Source organism: Sminthopsis crassicaudata, chromosome 1 (genome assembly GCF_048593235.1).
Source record: "Sminthopsis crassicaudata isolate SCR6 chromosome 1, ASM4859323v1, whole genome shotgun sequence".
NCBI lineage: Eukaryota > Metazoa > Chordata > Mammalia > Dasyuromorphia > Dasyuridae > Sminthopsis > Sminthopsis crassicaudata.
In genome coordinates, this window is record NC_133617.1 from 88,750,831 (window position 1) to 88,771,512 (window position 20,682).

At 36.0% G+C, this 20,682-nt stretch overlaps 1 protein-coding gene across 1 annotated transcript in view; it reads left to right on the plus strand.

The window, feature by feature from the left end:
* FAM135B (family with sequence similarity 135 member B) overlaps window positions 1-20,682 on the plus strand; it is a 372,619-nt gene that overhangs the window by 349,440 nt on the left and 2,497 nt on the right. Inside the window, 8 exon segments of the mRNA XM_074264776.1 lie at window positions 3,209-5,297; window positions 11,460-11,626; window positions 12,916-13,007; window positions 17,523-17,620; window positions 17,875-17,885; window positions 17,888-17,973; window positions 17,975-18,026; window positions 19,290-19,400. Coding sequence (XP_074120877.1) covers window positions 3,209-5,297; window positions 11,460-11,626; window positions 12,916-13,007; window positions 17,523-17,620; window positions 17,875-17,885; window positions 17,888-17,973; window positions 17,975-18,026; window positions 19,290-19,400 — 2,706 coding nt within the window.

Consider the following 20,682-nt stretch of genomic DNA (forward strand, 5'->3'; position numbering starts at 1 on the left):
GCCTTGTACACATTTTATATCTATATATGTATATGTAGTTTTTTATAATATACTTTAAGTACTTTGAAGGCAAAAGGCAATTTTATTTCTGTGTTCCAACTGCCTAATAAAGCAATAGAATATATGAATTTTTAAATCAATGTTTGTTGATTGATGTGTGTTGTTCAGTCATTTCATTCATATCTGATTCTTTGTGACTTCCTTTGGGGATTTTCTTAGCAAGGACACTTGATTGGTTTGCTGTTTCCTTCTCCAGCTCATTTTGTAGAGAGAAAACTGAGGCAAACAGAATTAAGCAAGTTGCCCAGAATCACACAGCTACTAAGTGTCTGAGGGCAGATTTGAACTCAGAAAGCCAAGTCTTCCTGACTCCAGGCCCAGCATTCTGTTCACTGAACCAACTAATTGTCCCCTATCACATGTGTTATCTCTAGCTAAAAAAGGTTTTCTTTTTCTTAAGAGTATGATTGACAGAGACCGAGAGAGATATACACACACAGACCGAGACAGAGAGAAGAGGAGAAGGAGCAGATGAGAGAGACAGAGAGAGAGAGAGAGAGAGAGAGAGAGAGAGAGAGAGAGAGAGAGAGAGAGAGAGAGAGAGAGAGAGAGAGAGAGAGAGAGAGAGAGAGACAGGCATTATCCCCTACCACAAGTGTTATCTCTAGCTAAAAGGTTTTCTGTTTTTTTAAGAGTATGAGTGACAGAGATAAAGACACACACACACAGACCGAGACAGAGAGAAGAGAAGGAGCAGATGAGAGAGACAGAGAGAGAGACAGACAGACAGACATTATCCCCTATCACATGTGTTATCTCTAGCTAAAAGATTTTCTGTTTTTTTTAAGAGTATTTGTAATAGAGAGAAAAACAGAGGAGAGACTGAGAGAGAGAAAAAACAAACCGACAGACAGAAACAGAGACAGATAAAGACAGAGAAGCAGAAAAAGAGATGGGGGAGAGACACACACAGAGATACAGAGAGATGGGAAATACAAAAAGAAATAGAGACAAAGAGAAACAGAAAGAAACAGAAAGAGGAAAGACAGAGACAGAGAGGGGAGGAGGAGGAGGAGGAGGCAAGAGACTGAGGCAGAGACAAAGAGAATGTGGAAAGTTATTTTGCAAGTAAAATGCAAGTAGAAGTAGCTTATCTCTAAGCTTATTTCCACAATGGTTAGATTAGAATAATGTTTAGAAATGCAGACCAAGTATCATCTGGAGAAAGAAGAGGGAGAAAGCTGCACACTGGTGCTGGGATCACTTGAAGGAGAATCTGACTGATTCTCTATACTTGTCTGACATCTAGTGGTAATACCTTGAATAAAGCTACTGGTTTTCCTTGCTGAGGATGAGTTAGTGATGGAGCTTATTAATGTGAGGAATTTTGCTTCCTTGTGGAAATGACAACAATGATATTACCATCGTTTTTATAGTGCCAGTTTTTGGATTTTTTAGAGGCTTTTCCCAGACAGAAGCATGTAGCGTAAGTAATAAATAAAAGTCAGATTTGGTCAGAAGAGAAGAAAGTGGGAAATGATGATTAGAGCACACTGCATTTGGATCCAAGAAAAAATTGGGTCCAAATATCACTTCAGACATTTACTAGGCATGTGGACAATGGGCAAATAAATGAAAATATATCATTGCCTTTTTTTTACTTATAAAAGGTCAATTATGGCTAAAGTGCTTTCAATTTAGAAATAGGCCTGTGACCAAAGCTTGGATCCCAGTTCTGTGACCTCGGAAGGATTAATTCATTTCAATAAGCATTACTAAGCTTCTGCTATGTACCAAGTACAGTACTCAACACAGGAGAAAGAAAAAAATGGGAAAAGTTTCTGCCCTTCATTTTCCTGGGGAATTATATGCATATTTATAAGTAAATACACAGCATGCAAAAATTATTGAGAGGGGATTGTAAAAAACTGGAGAGTCAGAAAAAGGCCAAGTATTGAAAAATGCACTTTTGAACTGAGCTTTGAAAGAAGATAGGTACTGCAATATGTAGGTGTAAGGAGGAAATGCATTTCATATATAAGGAAAAGCTTTAATTAAAACACACAGATGGGAAATGGAACCTCATGGAAAGAAAGCAAATCTCCAGAGATGTATGTGGCTGGAACATAGATTAAAGGAGAGGCAACGGTGTGAACAAGTCTAGAAAAATAGATCTTCAGGCAGGTCTCAGTTTCTTCATCCCTAAAATGAGAGGTTTGCAATAAAATACCTTTAAAGGGACTTTAAAGTCCTTTGAAAACTTAGAGGAATAATTCATAGTTTTAAATTGTTTGTAACCAGGAGTGTACTGGTACATTTTTAGCACCTGGCTCTTGGGAAGGGGTTTTGGGATATGTGTGGAAGAGCACATTATACAATTAACAGCCTTGTATTCATCACTTTTCTAAAGATTGCATAATTAACTTAACTTTACAAGTAATTAGAAAAAAAGTACTTTTAAATATAAAAGTGCAGTTAATAAAACAGCAAATCAAGCCATGATTTGTTGATTTCTGAGGGGCAATTGCTTGCTTATACTAAAGATTTATCAATTGTCTCTTTGTGGCTCCAACACAATTCTGAGTAATAGCACTCAATGTCTTTCTTTTTTTTTCCCCCTGTGGCAATTGGGGTTAAGTGACTTGCCCTGGGTCGAACAACTAGGAAGTGTTAAGTGTCTGAGGCCACATTTGAACTCAGGTCCTCCTGACTTCGAAGGGCTGGTACATTGTGCCACCTAGCTGCCCCAGTACTCATTTCTTTATTACTTAATATTGCATGGAATAGTCTTAAATGTTATTTCAATGGGTCTCAGAACAATCATGTGAGTTAAGAGTGCAAATATTATTTTCCCCATTTTACAGAAAAAGAGAATAAGCCACAAAGACCTGGAGTGTCTTATTTAAGACCATAGATCTAATAAGTTGAGAGCCAAACCTCTCTAACTTAGGTCTTCTGACTCATAGAGCAATTAGTTCCTTGAAGAAAAGAACCTCATAATTTCAAAGCTTCCTCTCTCCCCTATTATAGCCCTTTAGTAGTCATTATTTAATCCATCTTTCTTCAAATTGAATTGACCTGAATCAATTGAACCAAACATTAAATGAAAACATATATGTAGATATTTTTGGTAAGAGAATGTTTGATACTTTGAAAGCTTCTACAATTCATCTAAACAAAATATGACACTTTGTTTCTTTTCCTTTAGGGATTTCCCAAAATGTTATTTCTCCAGTTAAAACTTCCCAAAAAGTGGAACAAAAGGAAAAAGAGAAGAGTCAACAATCAAATGCTAATGCAACTTCTGAGAGAACATTCAGGGAAGATGCTTTTTTACCATGGAACTTTGAAGTGGACTATCTGTGTCCTGTTACAGGTGGGGATGTATCCATGGACAGATACTCACCTCCTAGTTCAGTATCTCAGGTATACTTGACAATTGGTGAAACCCAAGATGAAATGGGTTTACCGGAAGAGTCTGCAGCACCTTCCACAGTTAATCCTGTAAATGACTTTAGGCCAATTGTTTTAACACACTCTATAGCAGACTTGAGTAGATCTGAACAGACTGTGGCTGGAGATAGTAATCTGGCATCTTGCTTGACATACATCGAAATGAACCCCAGCAATAAGCACCCTGATAATCCTGACCCTGGATTAGTAGTTGCTCCTCATTATGAGACCAGCACATCTGTAGATAATTACATCAGGACTGTCTCAGATGAAGCAGCTGCATTTCCTCCCCCTGAGAATGTTGTCTCCACAGACAAAGTTGTGTCTCATGATTTAAGAAAGAAGGAGAATCAAGAGAATAAAGCCACGTTGCTATCACTGAAACATCTTCCAGTGAATTCGACTGATTCATTAAACCCAACGCCAAGAGATCCATCTGATGTGAAGTCACTACCAAGGGACCCAAAGAGTAATGAACGGGAAGTGTTATCTGCATTGTCTGGGACCATCAAAAGATCATCTTCAGTTATCTCTGACTCAGGCATTGAAAGTGAACCAAGCTCTGTGGCTTGGTCTGAGGCGCGCAGTAGGGCTCTGGAATTGCCTAGTGACCGAGAGGTTTTACACCAGCTGGTAAGAAGGCATGCTATCCACAGAAATTCCTTAGAAGGCGGCCACACGGAAAGCAATACAAGCTTGCCTAGTGGTATCCAAGCTTCCCTGACTTCCATTAGCTCTTTGCCTTTTGAGGAGGAAGAGAGAGAAATGGCACTTAACAAGCTAACTAAGTCTGTGTCAGCTCCTCAGATAAGTAGTCCAGAGGAGTTGGCGGAGGACAATGACATATCCAAAAGCGATCAGGGGGATTTGGAGACCTTGGATGGTCACTTTCAGAAATCTCTTGAAGAAAACCAGCATGAGGGCAGAAACATAAATTCCATTAGGAACTTTCCTGGGTTTCAAAATGACCCTCCAAAACATAACTGTGAAGTCTTCCCTTCACTACTGGACATGGCTTATAACCCAGATCATCCACAGGAAGATAAGGGCTACATGGACTTAGCAAAGGTTAACGATAATCCAGATTTTCTTTTTGGGCATTGTACTTTCACCTATACTGAACCAGCGGGCAATGAAAAACCTTTTGTTGGGGGAGCTGAGTACTCTTCCACAGCTCAAACCAAAGAACTGACTTTAGACACATTGCATGTCTCTAAAGTAGATACTATCCAGGATGATGTTTCTAATAAAGATCTACTGGAGAATCCACAGACTAGATCTGAGGTTTCAAAGACTAAGAATGACATATTTTCTAATATCAGCATCTCAGCAATTGAGGATTTCTCCCAATCCATCCATCAGGTGATTGAATTTCCCTGTAGTTCTTCTACAGAAATTATCAGGCCAGACTCAAACAAAGATAAAAGAAGGGACTCTTGCACTGGTGATGATGTCCCTACCCAACAAGGGTGCCATATTTTGCAGGAGGTAGATCTAAATGAAGTCATCACGGTCAACCACAGCCCAGAGGTCCATGGCATTGATTATCAGTGCTTTGAAAACTTTGAATCTAAACATGTTGCTAATAGCAACAACTTCCATTTGGCCACCACTGAGGCACTGACATTGGACACAAGAAAGACTGTGGAAGTGGTTAATTTATCTGTTTCCTGCACAGCTACGTGTCTTCCTTTTTCCTCAGTGGTTAAGGAAGCTCCTGCTAAGGTTGGACTTTCTTCTAAACAAAATTTATTCCCAATTACCCACCAGCCTGTGGGTTCCTTTGGGGTAGTCTCATGTGATGCAAGAGCTTTGGAAGAAGAGGTCAATGAAAGAATGTTTAGGTAAGCTTGGGTAATGACTCTCTTCAGACTTTTCCCAGTCAATGATGCTTTCTCATCAGTTTTTCTAATCTCACTCTTTCTCAGCTGGAAAACCTGTTCAGAATGCTATTTGGAAAGAAAGTAAGTAGAGTAGAAAGAAAGTAGAAAGTCCATTTAGTGGACTGTCTTCTTATGTCTGGTGCTTTTCTAACCTCACATAATAAGAAGGATTCAGGTTTGGAGTCAGAAAACAAGGATTCAAATTTCAGCACTTCTAATAAAACATGTAACTAAGGATGAGTTACTTAAATCTAGATTCATCTCTTCACTTTCAAATTTAAGAGACTGAGTTAGATCTTATATAAGTTTCTTCCGAAGTCTATGAAAGATGAAAATTCAAGTTGACAGAGCATTTGCAATGTAACTACTCTGCAAGGGGGCTTGAGCAAGGTAGCCACCTTTCTGTCCCTTAGAAAACAATGGCAAAAACTTAATAGTGCATTTTCCTAAAAAGTTTTTTTCTACTTATGAAAATGAGAGTCTAAGACAGAAAAGAATCTGTCTTCTACCTAGAACAGATATTTTGATGCAACATTCCAAGAAACTGTCTAAATATATTTGAATATAAGAAAGTATGCTTTTTTATGAGACACTGAGGTATTTTGTTGAACACTATAACTGAATTGATAGGAAATTAGGGTATAAGTGTTTCCTAATCTGCTTTCATCTTTGACTTTTGACAAAAACAAAATAACCAACCACTCAGAATTAAATGAAATGATATTATTAGGTGGAAAATTTCATTTGGAATAAAGTTATAAGTATTCTAAATATTTTTAGACTACTAAAGTTTGTTAAATATACACTTAAATTAGGTCTTTAGAGAGAAAAGAGACCATCTAACCTGCTTCCTTTTCTACCTCTAAAGCCTGGAATTTCTAACCTGGAAGGCGGGGCAAAGGCAGAGGGGAGAGCTCCCATAGTTTTCCATAGTAGGCTGTTTACTAAACTGAAGAGAAGGAGATTCTTCTTAAATTATGCCATTTCCCTGAACAAAGCACACCTCCTTTCAACTCACTGCTCTATCTGGGAGGAATAATCATTGAAAGATGGCTAGATACTCTGCCTTTCTCAGTGGGGCAGTCTGTGGCCTCTGGTAAGCAGCACCAGATAATGGGTGGGTAAGAATCCCCTCTTTATTTTCTCGTGTTTCCATAGTCCTAAGCCATTAATGCTTTTCTGAATGGTTGAATATGAAAATACAATTTATTTCTCTAATCATCAGCTATATTTATATCTACCTTACAATATTATTTAGTGATAATGTATTAATGCACAAATAGAATTCATTAGACGGGGCTTTATATTGTCTATGCCCTATTGAGCAGAAATTTGTTCTCCTATAAAGTCCATTCTTTGGCTGCAATCTTGCCCTCAAGGATGACAGAGAAAGCTAAAAAAATCCTTTGGAATTTGGCCTATTGAAGATTCAGATTTCCTCAATCCCCATTTTCTTGATATACAAGTTATTTTGCTAGTTATTTTGAAGCATTACAACTTAGTTGTGTTTGTTTCCATGAAATATGAGGCACTTTTTAAACTTAATAGTTGAATTATTCATTACCAAGACATATCCACTTAAGTTCATTTATGACATTTGTCCATTAGCTATCCAGCTAAAGTATTAATGAAGTTAATCACTAAAACGAAATCAGATCTATTTTAAGGTCCTTGTTTTAAAAGGGGGTTATTTTAAAGACTTAAGTCCTCTATTTCATATGATAGAATAAATCCAGGGAAGCTAGGTAATTCACTAAATAGAGCACTGGCTCTGAAATCATGAAGATGTGAGTTCAAATCCAGTCTCAGACATTTGACACTTATTAGCTGTGTGACCCTGGGCAAGTGACTTAATCCAGTCTTACCTAAAAGCAAAACAACAAATCTATGATAGAATAAATCCAATATTTATTTACTACTAAGTTCATGGGGCAGCTAAGTGGCCCACTGGATAGATTACTAATCTTTCTGAATACAAATCTGGCATGAGACACTTACTCTGTGTTTTTCAGCAAGTCACTTTACCATGTTTGCTTCAAGTTCCCCTTTTGCAAAAGAAGGAAAGAAGGAAATGTCGAATCACTCCATTCTTTGCCAAGAAAATCCCAAATGGGGTTAGGAGCAGTAAGACATGGCTGGAACAACTGAACACACACACACACACACACTTCATTGCTTTGTTTGAGATAATTTATAGACAAAGATTAGTTAACACAAATTTTCTGTCTTTAAGATATTACGAAAATTCCCTCAGCGTCTATATATATATATATATATATATGTATACACACATACACATACATACACACACATATACATATATACATATATATATACATGTATATATATGTATAGTGCCATCTTATTTCTTAGATTACCTGAGAGAGAAAGAGAAAGAAAGGTAGATTTGTATTTATATTTTATGTATCTGCTCCTTATTTTCAGTAGAACATGCCTTTCTTGATATTAGAGACTAAAATTTATTTCATTTTTATATCCTTGACATCTAGAACAATACCTTGATGATAGAAATTATAAAATACATCCATTACATATATGTGTAATGGATATATAAATTCTTATATAGAAATATATGCATATGGAACATATATATGTATAATATATATGTATATATATATATATTATATACACATATATTATATATAGAATCCTGAAATTATAAAGGACTATAAAGATTATTTAATCCCATTTCTCACATATTTTAGAAATCATGGAAAAATATGCCAAATGGAGAAAAGACAAAGATTTTATTTCTCCATTGTGACTTTTATTCCATCCTTAATCTTTAATTTCTTCACCCATTCAATTCCTGTCTTTTAGAATGTTATGCCCTTGATAGTGTACTGTTGACAACTTCTGTCACTACATTTGGTGACATTTTTTCTCAGTTACTTTTAATTACTTCTTCAGTGATTCCTTCTTCATAAACTCTGGCCTCCTCCAAGCTTTCCTAAGCCTGTCCTTATTTTAAATACATCATCTGGCTATCAAACAACCTTTCTTCTCCCTTTCATAGCCACGCTTTTCTGAAAATATTTGGTGCTACCTATTGCAACTGCTTTCTCATTCCTCAGATCTCCATAGTCTAGTTTCTTTTTTCCAACATTCTACTAACAGCCACTATGACCTCTTTTTAAATAATCCCAATAGAATTGTCTGTATCTCCTTTGTGTCTTCCACAGCATTTCATACTATTAACTGATCTTCAAATTCCTGACATATAGTACCTAATAAATACTTGTTGATTCACTGATTGATTGATTCTTTGTTTTGCTTTATTTTCTTTATACTTTATTGGAAATTCCTCATTTTCTTTACTCCCACAAAATTCATGTCCCTCAGGTTTCAATCCTTCATGCTATTCTTGAGGTAGTTAATGCTACAATGAACATACTTCTGGACATGGAGTTGGGAAAATGAATTCAAAACCAGTCTCAGACAATAATTAGCTATCTGATATTAAACAAGTCACCTGCCTCAGTTCCCTAAAACAAAAAATGAAGATAATAATAGCACCTATTGAATAAGGTTTTTGTGAGAAGAAAAGGAAATCATATTTATTGTTTGTTTGTTTTTTTTAAATAGTACTTAGCACAACGGCTGACACATACTAGGTGCTGTGTAAATGCTTATTCTCCTTCCGTTTTTAAACTTTATCATCCAGTAATCTCCTTCACTTCCATAGTTATAGCTAGGGACTCACTCTGGATAAGGCTCAGATCTGAGGCTATAACCCTGCTTCTTTTTGTTTTTTCATGCTTTAATATTACAGGACAAACTGTCAGCTAGCTACCTGCCCCTAAGCCTAGATGTCCCATTAGCTTTCAAAATTCAACAATACAGAATGAAATGTATTGTCTTGTATCTTCAAGATCTGCTTCTCTTCTGACCTCCCTATTTATCAAGTTAACAATACTATTCATCTCCCAAATTTGATATTATCTTTGAATCATTCTTTGGCTTTATTTTTAATGTGCAATCAACTCTGTATCCTGTTTATTCATAGCTGAAATCTTTATAACATATATCTTCTCTTCTCACTTGAGCTTGAAAGTGTGGACTTTCATCGCCACGAACCTGAACTATTTCATTATCCCCCTAACATATATTCCTACCTCCACTAAAATTTGTCAATTCCTTTCCATTCTTTACATATTTCCAGACTGATTTTATGCATACTCCTCATTATTTTATTCTTCTCAGAATTGTTTTATAGTTCCATATTATTTATAGGATAAAACAGGTAGTTCTTATCTAGTCCTTTGAGCCTTTCTGAAATTTGATACCATTTTACCTTTCTAAGATTATCTTCTGATTTTCCCACACCATCTCTATACTCCAACCAACCTTTACTGATGTGGGTTGTGCTCCCTTTAAGAAACTAATCCTTTTAGATGAATTTATTCTTTTCTGATTCCCAGCCCCTCCTAGCAGATGCATTATCAATTCAAGAAGCAAGGACTTTTGATTCACAAATCCTGTCAAAAGCACCCTTTTAAATTCCAATAGGAGACCCAGGCTTTCACAAACCCCACCCAAATCTGAGCCAACTTGGGACTCCACCCACAGGCCCCTTAAGCTAAATCTCTCATTATAAAAGAGCCAAGCTGGAGTCCTCTTTTAGCAGAGGTTCCTAACATGGCAGCCTTACACCTGGCATACCAAAGGATCTCTTCCCACTAGAACCCTGGTTCTGTTGCCCTCTTCTCTTTATTTAACACCTTTTATTAACTAGACTTTAACTTTATTTCCAAACCCGCAAATAAACCTCTTTTATCAATCTAGGTTTTCGGCTCTGTAAATTCCTTTACAGAGAATTCTTGCACCACTACTAGACCTCATTTAACTCTGTATCCTTATGCGGAATCCAAAGGGGTTGCAGGAGAGCTCTACTTGACTTCTGTACCCCGAACCTGCCACTAGACCTTAATTAAACACTAATTTCATTTAGGTACCCCCAATTCTAAACTTTATCATTTACCCTTCACCATTACCCTCAGACTCCCAATGTATCTTCATTCATACACTTTCTTATGTATGAACTATCCAACTTTATGTATTGAAATACTATCCTTCCTTTACTGTTCAGCTTAGATGTTTATCTTCTCCCCCCAAAATATTCCTTTATCCCTCCCTATCCTTTAATCAGTAATGATCTTTCATTAATAGTGTAATGACCTTTGCTTCTTAGACTGAGTGTATGTATATATAGATATGTGTATATAAGTAATATATGTAATAATATAAAATATGTATGTAATATAAACATATATACATACATACATATATACATATATATATACATACACATATATGTGTGTATATATACATACATATATATGTGTGTGTATATATACATGTACCACCATACATATATAAATACCTATTCAGATTATTGAATATAATACATATTACAAATATACATGTATATGGATATATATGTATACACATATGTATATATATGAATACACATATGTATATATATAATATATATACACACACATAAATATGAATATACTAATATCTTTTGGAACGTGAATATGGACAGGAAGGAACAGACTTTTGATTTCAATGGTCAAGGAAATTTGAAGTAAGAAAATTCCCTCCACTAATTAATATCCTTAACTTATAGTCTTACAGAAGCAGACTAAGAGGTTACATGATTTTCTAAGTCAGTCTTCCCGACTCTTAGGCTACTTCTCTTCCCACTCCACAATGGTGATTTTCTTATGACCTTGTGCAGACTATTTTGTATTATATAAATGTTTATTGTGATACCTTCCAACTGGTTTATAAATTCCTTGAGGTCAAAAATTCTACATTTTTCAGGTTGTTTTAGTTCTTCAGAATTCAGTTTAAGGCTACACATATACTAGTTGTGTAATTCGTCCTTATTAAAGTAAGCCTTGGTTGAAAGGGATACTTCCCTTTTACATTGTTTCCCTCTTTCTTTTCATACAAAATAAACACCTTCTCCCTCAGCCCTGCCCCCATGATGCTACTTAACAGAAGTTCATTTCTCCTATGGTATAACTGTTCCATATTTTCCAACTTAACTCCATACACAGAGTTTGTCTTACGATTAACTAATATATTCTCCAGTTTTTATCAGGCCAAAGAGAAATTTAAAGAAGAGCTGAATAATGAAGAGTGTCTGTACAGTGACTTGTCTGTACTAGCTTCTGACTTGCCATATTTTCCACCAGAGGAAGAGGAAGAGAACTTGGAAGATGGGATTCATCTGGTTATCTGTGTCCATGGGCTAGATGGTAAGGTCTGAAGAAAAAGCTTAGCTGTCATTATTAATGCTCACAATCCAGATTAAGGTAGAGAGATTTACAATTTATAAAGCATTTTCCTCAAAACAGCCCCATACACTAGGTAACATGATTATTATTTTTTTTTTATTTTACCAAGGTAGAAACTGTGACCCCGAGAGGGAAGGATTTTTCCCCAGGTCACAGCTAATTAATTTTAAGCTTTAGGATTGGAATTCTCTATCCCTGATGTTCTTTCCATGATTCATTACTGCCTCCTTCCTCAGGACAATAGACACCTAGGGACATGAATATAAAAGAAATTCCAAGCAGGAAAAACAGGTTAGCCAACAAGCAAAATGGCAACAGATGATTTGCTTGAGAAAAATTTTTTTCACTTTGTCTCTGTCCCTGTTTATCTCTTTGTGTCTTTCTCTCTGGCTCTTTCTGTTCTCTCCTCTCTGTCTCTGTGTGTTTCACCCTTTCCTTCTTTCTCTCCTTCCCTCCTCTCATCTCTCTGCTCTGCCTTGTTTCTCTTTTTAAAGATTAGGTCTCCCTATTTTACCCAGGTTGGAAAGACAGAGGCCCAGAGCCAATGCCACTCTGATAAACATTGGAACTTGGACCTGTTCAGTTTCGATCCTTAGCCAGTTTGCCTTTCCTTTCCTTAGGCAACCTGACTGCCTACTCCTGGCTTCTCCCCTCCTGGAGAATCACCAAATTATTGCTAAACTTTTTTGCAGATAACAGATCAGCTTAGCAAGTCTTGCTGCTACTGCTGTTGGGAATTGGAAGTGCTCAGGAAGAAATAGGAAGTTCCCAATGTCAGAGAGTAAAATATCCCACTGGCCTAGAACAGCCAAGTGGAATAATAGCAATAATTTCTAGCATCTTATAGCACTTTACACATTCATATTCAGTAAATTGTGATAAGTTTAAGGGAGATAACAGAAAAATAGCATAAATTCTAGGAAGAGAGAATGAGGAACCATATGAGAATATTCTGAAAGTCATTCCTGCACATCCATTTTCAAGTGCCTTATGTGTCTAATGAATAGAGATTTTTTTTTTTTTTTTTTTTTGGTAAGTCAGTTGGGATTAAGTAATTTATCCAGAGTCACAAAACTAATATATGCTAAGTGTTCAAGGCCAGATTAGAATTTAGGTCCTCCCAACTCCAAAGCCAGCACTCTATGTACTGCCCCATCTAGCTGGCCTGAGAACCTTGTTTCTTACAGTTAAACAATATTTTCTTTTTTAAAAATTTTATTTATGGGAACTGGAGACATATATCCTTTCAGGTAACAGCGCAGACCTCCGTCTTGTAAAGACATTTATTGAACTGGGCCTTCCTGGAGGAAAATTGGACTTTCTGATGTCTGAGAGGAATCAGGTAGGAGGGTGAGAGGGATGAGAAGATGATGGGATTTCAGTTGGGCTACAAGAGTCTCTTAAAAAGCCTACATCATACACAGTCACATTGCACACAAACAAAATACAGACAAGATAAATTGGAGATAATATAATCAATTTATAACTAACATTTCTATAACATTTTAGAAAAGAAAAACTTTGTCATAGATTGTTTTGTGTCATTGTCCAGAGAAATATAGTACACATATTTATCTGTGTACTATATTTTATAAATTAGGAATGCTTGCAACTTTTCCTATTGCCACAAGCCAGAGATGGTTTAGGAATCTGTCATTAATAATGTACTGAAAGGAAGCTCCAGATAGCTGAGCATGTCAGTCAGTAACATTTATTAAGTGGCTATTATTTACCAGGCATTGTCCTAAGCATTAGGGATTCAAAGAAAGTCAAAGTCAGTTCCTTCTCTAAAGACTCTCACAGTAATGGGAGATATAATATGCAAACAACTACATATAAATATTCTATATATAGCACATATTCTAGCACATTAGAATTAAGGACTGTCAGTAATGTGGTAACGTGTATCACTGGCTAATTTCTTTTGGTCCTTTGGGTATGTTGGCTCCCTATATTGACTATATTTAGAAATGGATAGTTATATTAAGTGACAATCTCCAGTGGCCATAGAAAATGCCTTCAGACTGGAAAAGTGAGACCAAAAATCAGTGGCCCATTCCACATGGATTAAAAGAGCTGTCCTACTCCCTTTGGCAAATCCCATGATCTTTATCAGATTCTGAACTTTCTTGGTACAGAAAAAAAAGGATGTTAGTTTTTGTTTCCAAGTGCCTTCTGCTTCCAAAGTCATGTTGTATATCCACAAATCAGTTCTTATGCCCACATATATGTCTTTAGACCAGTGCATTAGCTTTTCAGGTCTATCCCAACTATAAAATCTCTAAGAAGGAAATGAAGGTCAGTGTTATCAAGTGATTAGTACAAGGTGACAAGTTATTTACACATTATAGCTAGGAATTCACTTTTGCCTTTCAACTTTAGTTTTCTTTCCATTAAACATAGTCTCTTGGATGCCGTGTTTTGGCATAAAATATCTTCCAGTAACTTTTAAATGCATTTTTAATTTGCTTGGGAGGGAATATTTGTACCTCTTCTTTCTACGTACATGGGACATTTCCTTTCAAAATCTATTAAAGACTTTCAGGCTCTTCATTGGTCATTTTTGGTTACTAAGAGAAGTCTCTAAAAGCTAATTCATCATTGCTGGTTAGCTTAATTAATACATTGGTTGTTAACTGGCCAGAAACTTTGTCCTTCATAGTTTTTCATTCATTGAAAATAATCCTCATGAAACCTAAAAGAATTAAACATTGTGTTCCACTCCAGATAACACATTTCATGAATGATATGGCCAGCCTGGAGAGCAGCCAGAACATTGCACCTGTGTAGTATGAAGACATGTGGTGATAAAATCACAGAATTTTTATTTGGAAAGAACCTGGTCAATTCTCTTATACAATACATAGAAAGACTCTTCACTTTTTCCTCCACTTAATGTCTATCTTTGCTTTGTAGTTACCAATCCTTTAGTTAAGGAGAAGCCTACTTTCTCCCTTGACTGCCCATATTACAATTAGAGAGGTCTGATTAAGATGTTTTTGATTTTACTTTTTGATTTGTTTTTTTGTTCTATACTGTCCCGCTTTGCCTCTTTGCCCTGACATATATTGTTCCTAGTTCTGTAATTTCAGGCAAACAGAAATCTTAAGTATTGATGTTCTTTCAAGTAATTGATAAAAATTGTCATGTTTGAAATCTTTTCTCCTATGCTAGTCAATCAAGACACCTGTATTACGCACCACTATGTTCCAGGCATTGTCCAAAGCTCTAGGAAAAGGATGAAAGATAACCCCTGCTCAGAGTGAACTCAGAGTGTAATGGGGGAAATAACATAGAAACAAATATGTATACAAGCAGTCAACAGAATAAATGGTCAACAGATGAAAGGCACTAAATTAACACAGATGAAGAAAAACTTCCCATAGAAGTTGACATTTTAGTTGTGACTTGAAGAAAGCCAGCACAACTAGGAAACAGAAACAAATCAATCTTTCAAAAACATTTATTTTCCAGATACTGTACTAAATTCTGGGAATACAAAAAGAGCAAAAAGATGGACTGCTGTCAAGTAGTTTGCAATCCAATCTAACTGGGGAAGGATATGTAAATAAATATAGGCAAAAGCAAGCTATATATAGGATAAACTGGAAAAATATAAGAACTAAGGCACTAGAGTTAAAAAAGAGGTGAGAGAGTACTCCATGCATGAGACAGTCAATGAAAATGTCTATAGCTAAAAGATTAGTATCTTGTTAAAAGAATAGCAAGGAAGCTAGTGTTAAGAGAGAGAGAGCGAGAGAGAGCGAGAGAGAGAGAGAGAGAGAGAGAGAGAGAGAGAGAGAGAGAGAGAGAGAGAGAGATGGCTGTAAGTAGTGGCAGTATAAGGTGTAAACACATTATTTCTCAAATGCCATGAACTACATGGCTATTATGCTTATTTGTAAGGGTCCTTTAAATGGGTGGGCACAGCGCAACAGGAGATTTGAGTGGTCCAGAAGTAATCACTGTGGATATAGGACTGCCCTGTGTGTGGGATCCTGGCCATATTGAGATAGCTTCGTAATGGGTGACTCTCTCGCTGGTTGGCTCTGTGTGTGACCTCACAGGCCCTTTATAAGCCCACTGCAGACAGCAGTCGCTCTCTTTAACCTGGCTCCCTAGCCTGGGGTAGCCAAGCCAAGCCAAGCTGATGGATAGCTGAGAGAGGTAAGAAGTTTGGTAGTGAACACGTGGGTCTTCAGACCAGGTGTTCACTAGGGAACTAACAAGTCAGGGCATTATGTGAGTAGGTATAATAAAGGCTTTTAAGATTACACGTGGCTGTTCTTGAGTGCGCTACTGGTTATTAAACTGTAGATTCAAGAAATCGTGGCCAGAGACATTTGAAGGCCTCAGAGTTGACACTGCAAAGGTCAGTGGTCAAAGGTACTCTGTTGAGCCTAGGACAGATTAGTAATTGTAACTGCCAGGAGGGCATGTTACACTTATTGATAAATGAGATGATGAGCACAATGCTAATGGAACTTTGGATTTCTAGCCTACAGAGTAGATTTAGGAGAAAATGAGGGAAAGACCATGATCCTTATCTTTGCATATGTGCAGGTCTGTAATATGGAAAAGGACTAGACTATTTTCTGATTAATGTCAAAGCACTAAACTAATAGCAAAAGATAGGGGCAAAAAGTCCAATTTAGTCTAGATGCAGGGGGAAAATAACAAATATAGTGGGTTAAGATGGTCATTTGTTCCTCCTGACTAGAGAGTTTTAAATAGAAGTGGGATGACCACTTGAGGGTTTGTTTTTTTGTTGCTGGTCAGGTATAGGTTGGATCTGATCTTTGGTCCAATCCTTGGACCCTTTCAACTCTGAGATTCTGGTATTCTACTATCCCATATCAGAAATCTTACAAATTACATCATTCTCTTGCATTTATTCATCTTGAAGAATGCTAAGTGTAGTGTACTTAATGGGGAATACTTTGAGTAGGCTGAAATTAGTAGGGCATGTTGACTTATGAAAGTATTCATTGCCAGAGTATTTTTTCAATAGTGTCTTCATCAGCACTTGATCATAATTTATTACTTATCTACTCAGATCAGAAATTGATTTTGATTCATATTTGACCAACAAACCCACATCTTTAAAAAGGACAATTAACTGGTGATTCCATAAGTTAAATAATTATTTCATTCTGCCAGTAGTATCAGAAAGTTTGTGCAAGTTTTAAAAGAATGTTGCAACATCTTGGAGTGGGAAGAGCAATAGATTTAGTCAGAAAATTTGGGTTCAAATCTGAACCCCTTCTTATCTGCCTATATAGAAACCCATGCATATATATATATATATATATATATATATATATATAAAAGGAAACATAAACACATGCATTTATATATGTATATACATGTGTGTGTACATACACATGCACATAGCTCCTCTATGGCCATCTTATATCAATCATATATATGAGCCATTGTAACTTCTACCCATAGTTTTTTATTTGGCATTTTCAGTCTGAGAACAAGTTTAATCATGCTTTTAAGTATTTGAGTGGCTGTCACTCCAATACTTGAAAAGATGTTTTCTATCTCTCACAATCCTGTCTCTTCTCCAGTCAAATATCTCCATGAGGCAGCAGAGAGTTATTATTCCTACTTTCCTATTTAGACATGAAGTATCTGAGTCTCATAAAGATGGCATAACTTGACCAGGATAATAAATGGTGTGAGTGGTAGAGAAATAGTTTTTCCTGATTTTTTTCCCCAGATTTTCCTACTTTTATTCTAGAACCCTAACCATAATACAGTACCATGATGGGATTATTCAATAGCAAAAGAAATTTGTGGTCTGGGGTCATGGTTCGTTGTTGTAACTCTGTGATTTCTTTTCTTTCAGAGTGACACCTTTGCTGACTTTGACACAATGACAGACCGATTACTAGATGAGATCATTCAGCATATCCAGTTGTATAATCTATCCATTTCTCGAATCAGGTAAAAACAAACTCCAAGTGAAGTAAAGAGATGGTGACTTTAATAGTATTTAGCACTTCTTGTGAGATAGCCTGAGAGAGGCTGATACTGAAACTCATATTTATTGAACAAGATTCAATTCAATATTTACCAAGCATTTTTATGTACATGGCACTGTGCTAGGTGCTAGGCATATATGGGTAGCTGTGATTCATATTATATATTAAAAAGTTCACAGTCTAGTGGACTCTTATCCTTTGTTTTTTTCCAAACAGCTTCATTGGCCATTCCTTGGCAACATCATCATCCGATCAGTATTGACTCGGCCTCGTTTTCGGTATTACCTCAACAAGCTACATACCTTTCTCTCTCTCCTCTGGGCCGCACTTGGGGACGCTTTACAACAATAGTGCCCTTGTTAGTACAGGTAAGCCTTTCCTTAGATCCCTTTTGAATTCATCACTGACTTCATCACCTATTTGTTAGAGCCTGCCAACCCTGTTGGTCTCTTGAAATAAAGTTCACAAATCCATTGCCACTTCCCTGCACCATGATGAGATACTAGAGGAAGATGCATATCCAGGAGAAATGGAGTAATTTCCTGCCTAGAGTTATTAAGAAACAAACAAATAAGCAAGTTTTAATAAACAAAAAATAAAGTAACTGGCATTTACACAAACTTTTAAGGTTTGGAAAGCACTTTACAAATATCTCACTGATCCTCACAACAACCTTGGAGGTAGGTGATGTTATCTCCATTTTATAGATGATAGAATAGCTTCATAACTGGAAAAATACTTTAGGCTGCTCAGAACCTCCCTTACTCCTCACCATTTCTCCATCTATAAAATGAATGATAATGTGCATATTACTTACCTTTCAAGATTGTTGCTTGAAAGAGACTTTGAAATTCTTATAAAAATGCTATAGATATCTGAGGGTGTTGCTTTTTTAATCCATTATTAAAATGTGAAGAATACCTTTTACTTATATCCCATCTTTCATAATTCCTCTAATATTTGTATATTATTATATAATGTCTGCCAAGTTCTTTGCATATGTTTTTTCATTTGATTTTATGACATTTGCTATCTTATTGGATCCATGTAAGATGACTTAGGTGTAGATTGCCATAAGGCAATGGAGATACAAACAAAATTAATAATATTCCCTACCCTCGAGAAACCTGCACTCAATTCAATCAAGGCAATACATTTATACAAGTAGATTCACATCTAAGTAAATCAAATTCTTGAAAGTTTAGAACGTATGACCAGAGTTGAGGAAAGATCATAATAGTTAGAGATTTGAACTAAGAAGCAGAAAAATTGAGTTCAAAATCTTCCTCAGACATTTATTAACATGGGGCAAATTCAAAAGAACACTAGTTCTACAGTCAGAGGAGTTAGTATAAAAATCTTACCTTTGAAACTAACTACCATGTCCTTACATATACCTGCACTTAGTCACTCTCTACTTAAGTTTCTTCATCCTTAACTTGGACTAAATGGTCAGAAGTCCTTTCCAACTCTTTTATTTATGGACCTAGCTTCCATTTGCCTTTCACTTTTGCAAGACAATGACCTCTGAACACGAGTGATATTTCCAGGGTCCTTCACTCATGATATTATGGTTAAGACCACAAAAAGTGCAAAGAAATAATTTTTTCACTCTTTCTCTGTTTTATTAGGTTTGTGGCTAATGCAAAAGCTGAAGAAATCCGGATCCCTTTTACAGCTGACCTTCAGGGACAACACAGATTTGCGCAAATGTTTCCTGTACCAACTGAGCCAAAAGACAGGTGGGCTACTCTGTTATACATATCTGGGGAAAGGAATTGCAAGACAGCTCAGGTCATGGAAATGAGACCAAATGAAACATGTCTCTTGCTTCTCATCAGCGAAATGATGGAATATACATGTGGAAATTCACATATGACCAATGTGCTCATTTCTTTTGCTTGATTTCTTATTTCTTATAAAGACTAGAATTTGTGAGAGTAAGAGAGGAATCAAGCAAAGAGATGGTGATATTGAAAAAAATTAATAAAAAAGAAAAAAAGTGAATAAGAGGAAGTTGTTCTAATGAGTCAATGGATGAAAATGTAATAGTGAAAGGATAAAAATCTTTAATAAATGCTATGTTTTAGGCATTGTGCTAAAACTTTACAAATATCTCATTTAACAAGTAACCCTCAAGAACCCTTTCACCAAATCCCTACTTATATTCCAGTAAAAAAGTAGGAGAGTAGTAGTATAAACAAATAATAAACTAATATTTAGATTTGAGAATATCTGAGTTGATAAGTAGACCCATAAGGAATTTTTTGATATGTCATTAACAGTAATAATGACAGTATTAAGTTGATTACATTTCCAGACCTCCAAAGGTATGTGTTAGGGTGAGGATTTAGGATCCATGTGGGGTTTCAAGTAAGAATCTAGAAAAATGGGTGGAAATAAATGCAAAGTAAGGCTGCAGTTGGTAGGTACCAAGGACTCCAGATTAAGTCTCATGATTGAGATGTTTTAAACCCTAATGCATGAAATTCTGGCATATAAGTGTAGCTGGTGAAAAGATGGCTATAATGGAAATGGCCGAGATTGAGCTATCTTGTTGTAAATTAACTACTATCTATTATCATGCTCTCCATGAAGCTTTCTTTAATTTTAATCCTCCATTATTATATACCACATAACTCACAAACTATATTGTTGTTTTATATCTTTCTAAGGCGAAAAGTTTTATTTTTTTAAAGTTTTAATTCATATGAAGCAGCTAGAGGGCTCAGTGGATAGAATTATGGATCTGGAGTCAGAAAGTCCTGAATTCAAATATGGCCTTAGATTATCTGTTTAATCCTACAGAAATCTTTTAATTTCTGTTTGCTTTAGTTTTCTCATCTGTAAAATAAGGTTAATAGCACCTGCCTTTCAGAGTTGCTGTGAGTTTCCAGTGAGTTTCTATGAATAGTAATTATTACTATGTCTGCAAATAGTAAATGCTATATAATCGTTAACTATTAATAGTAGTTTTAAAATTAGATTAGTGTTGTTGTTGCCTACTACCTTTAAATTGAATGT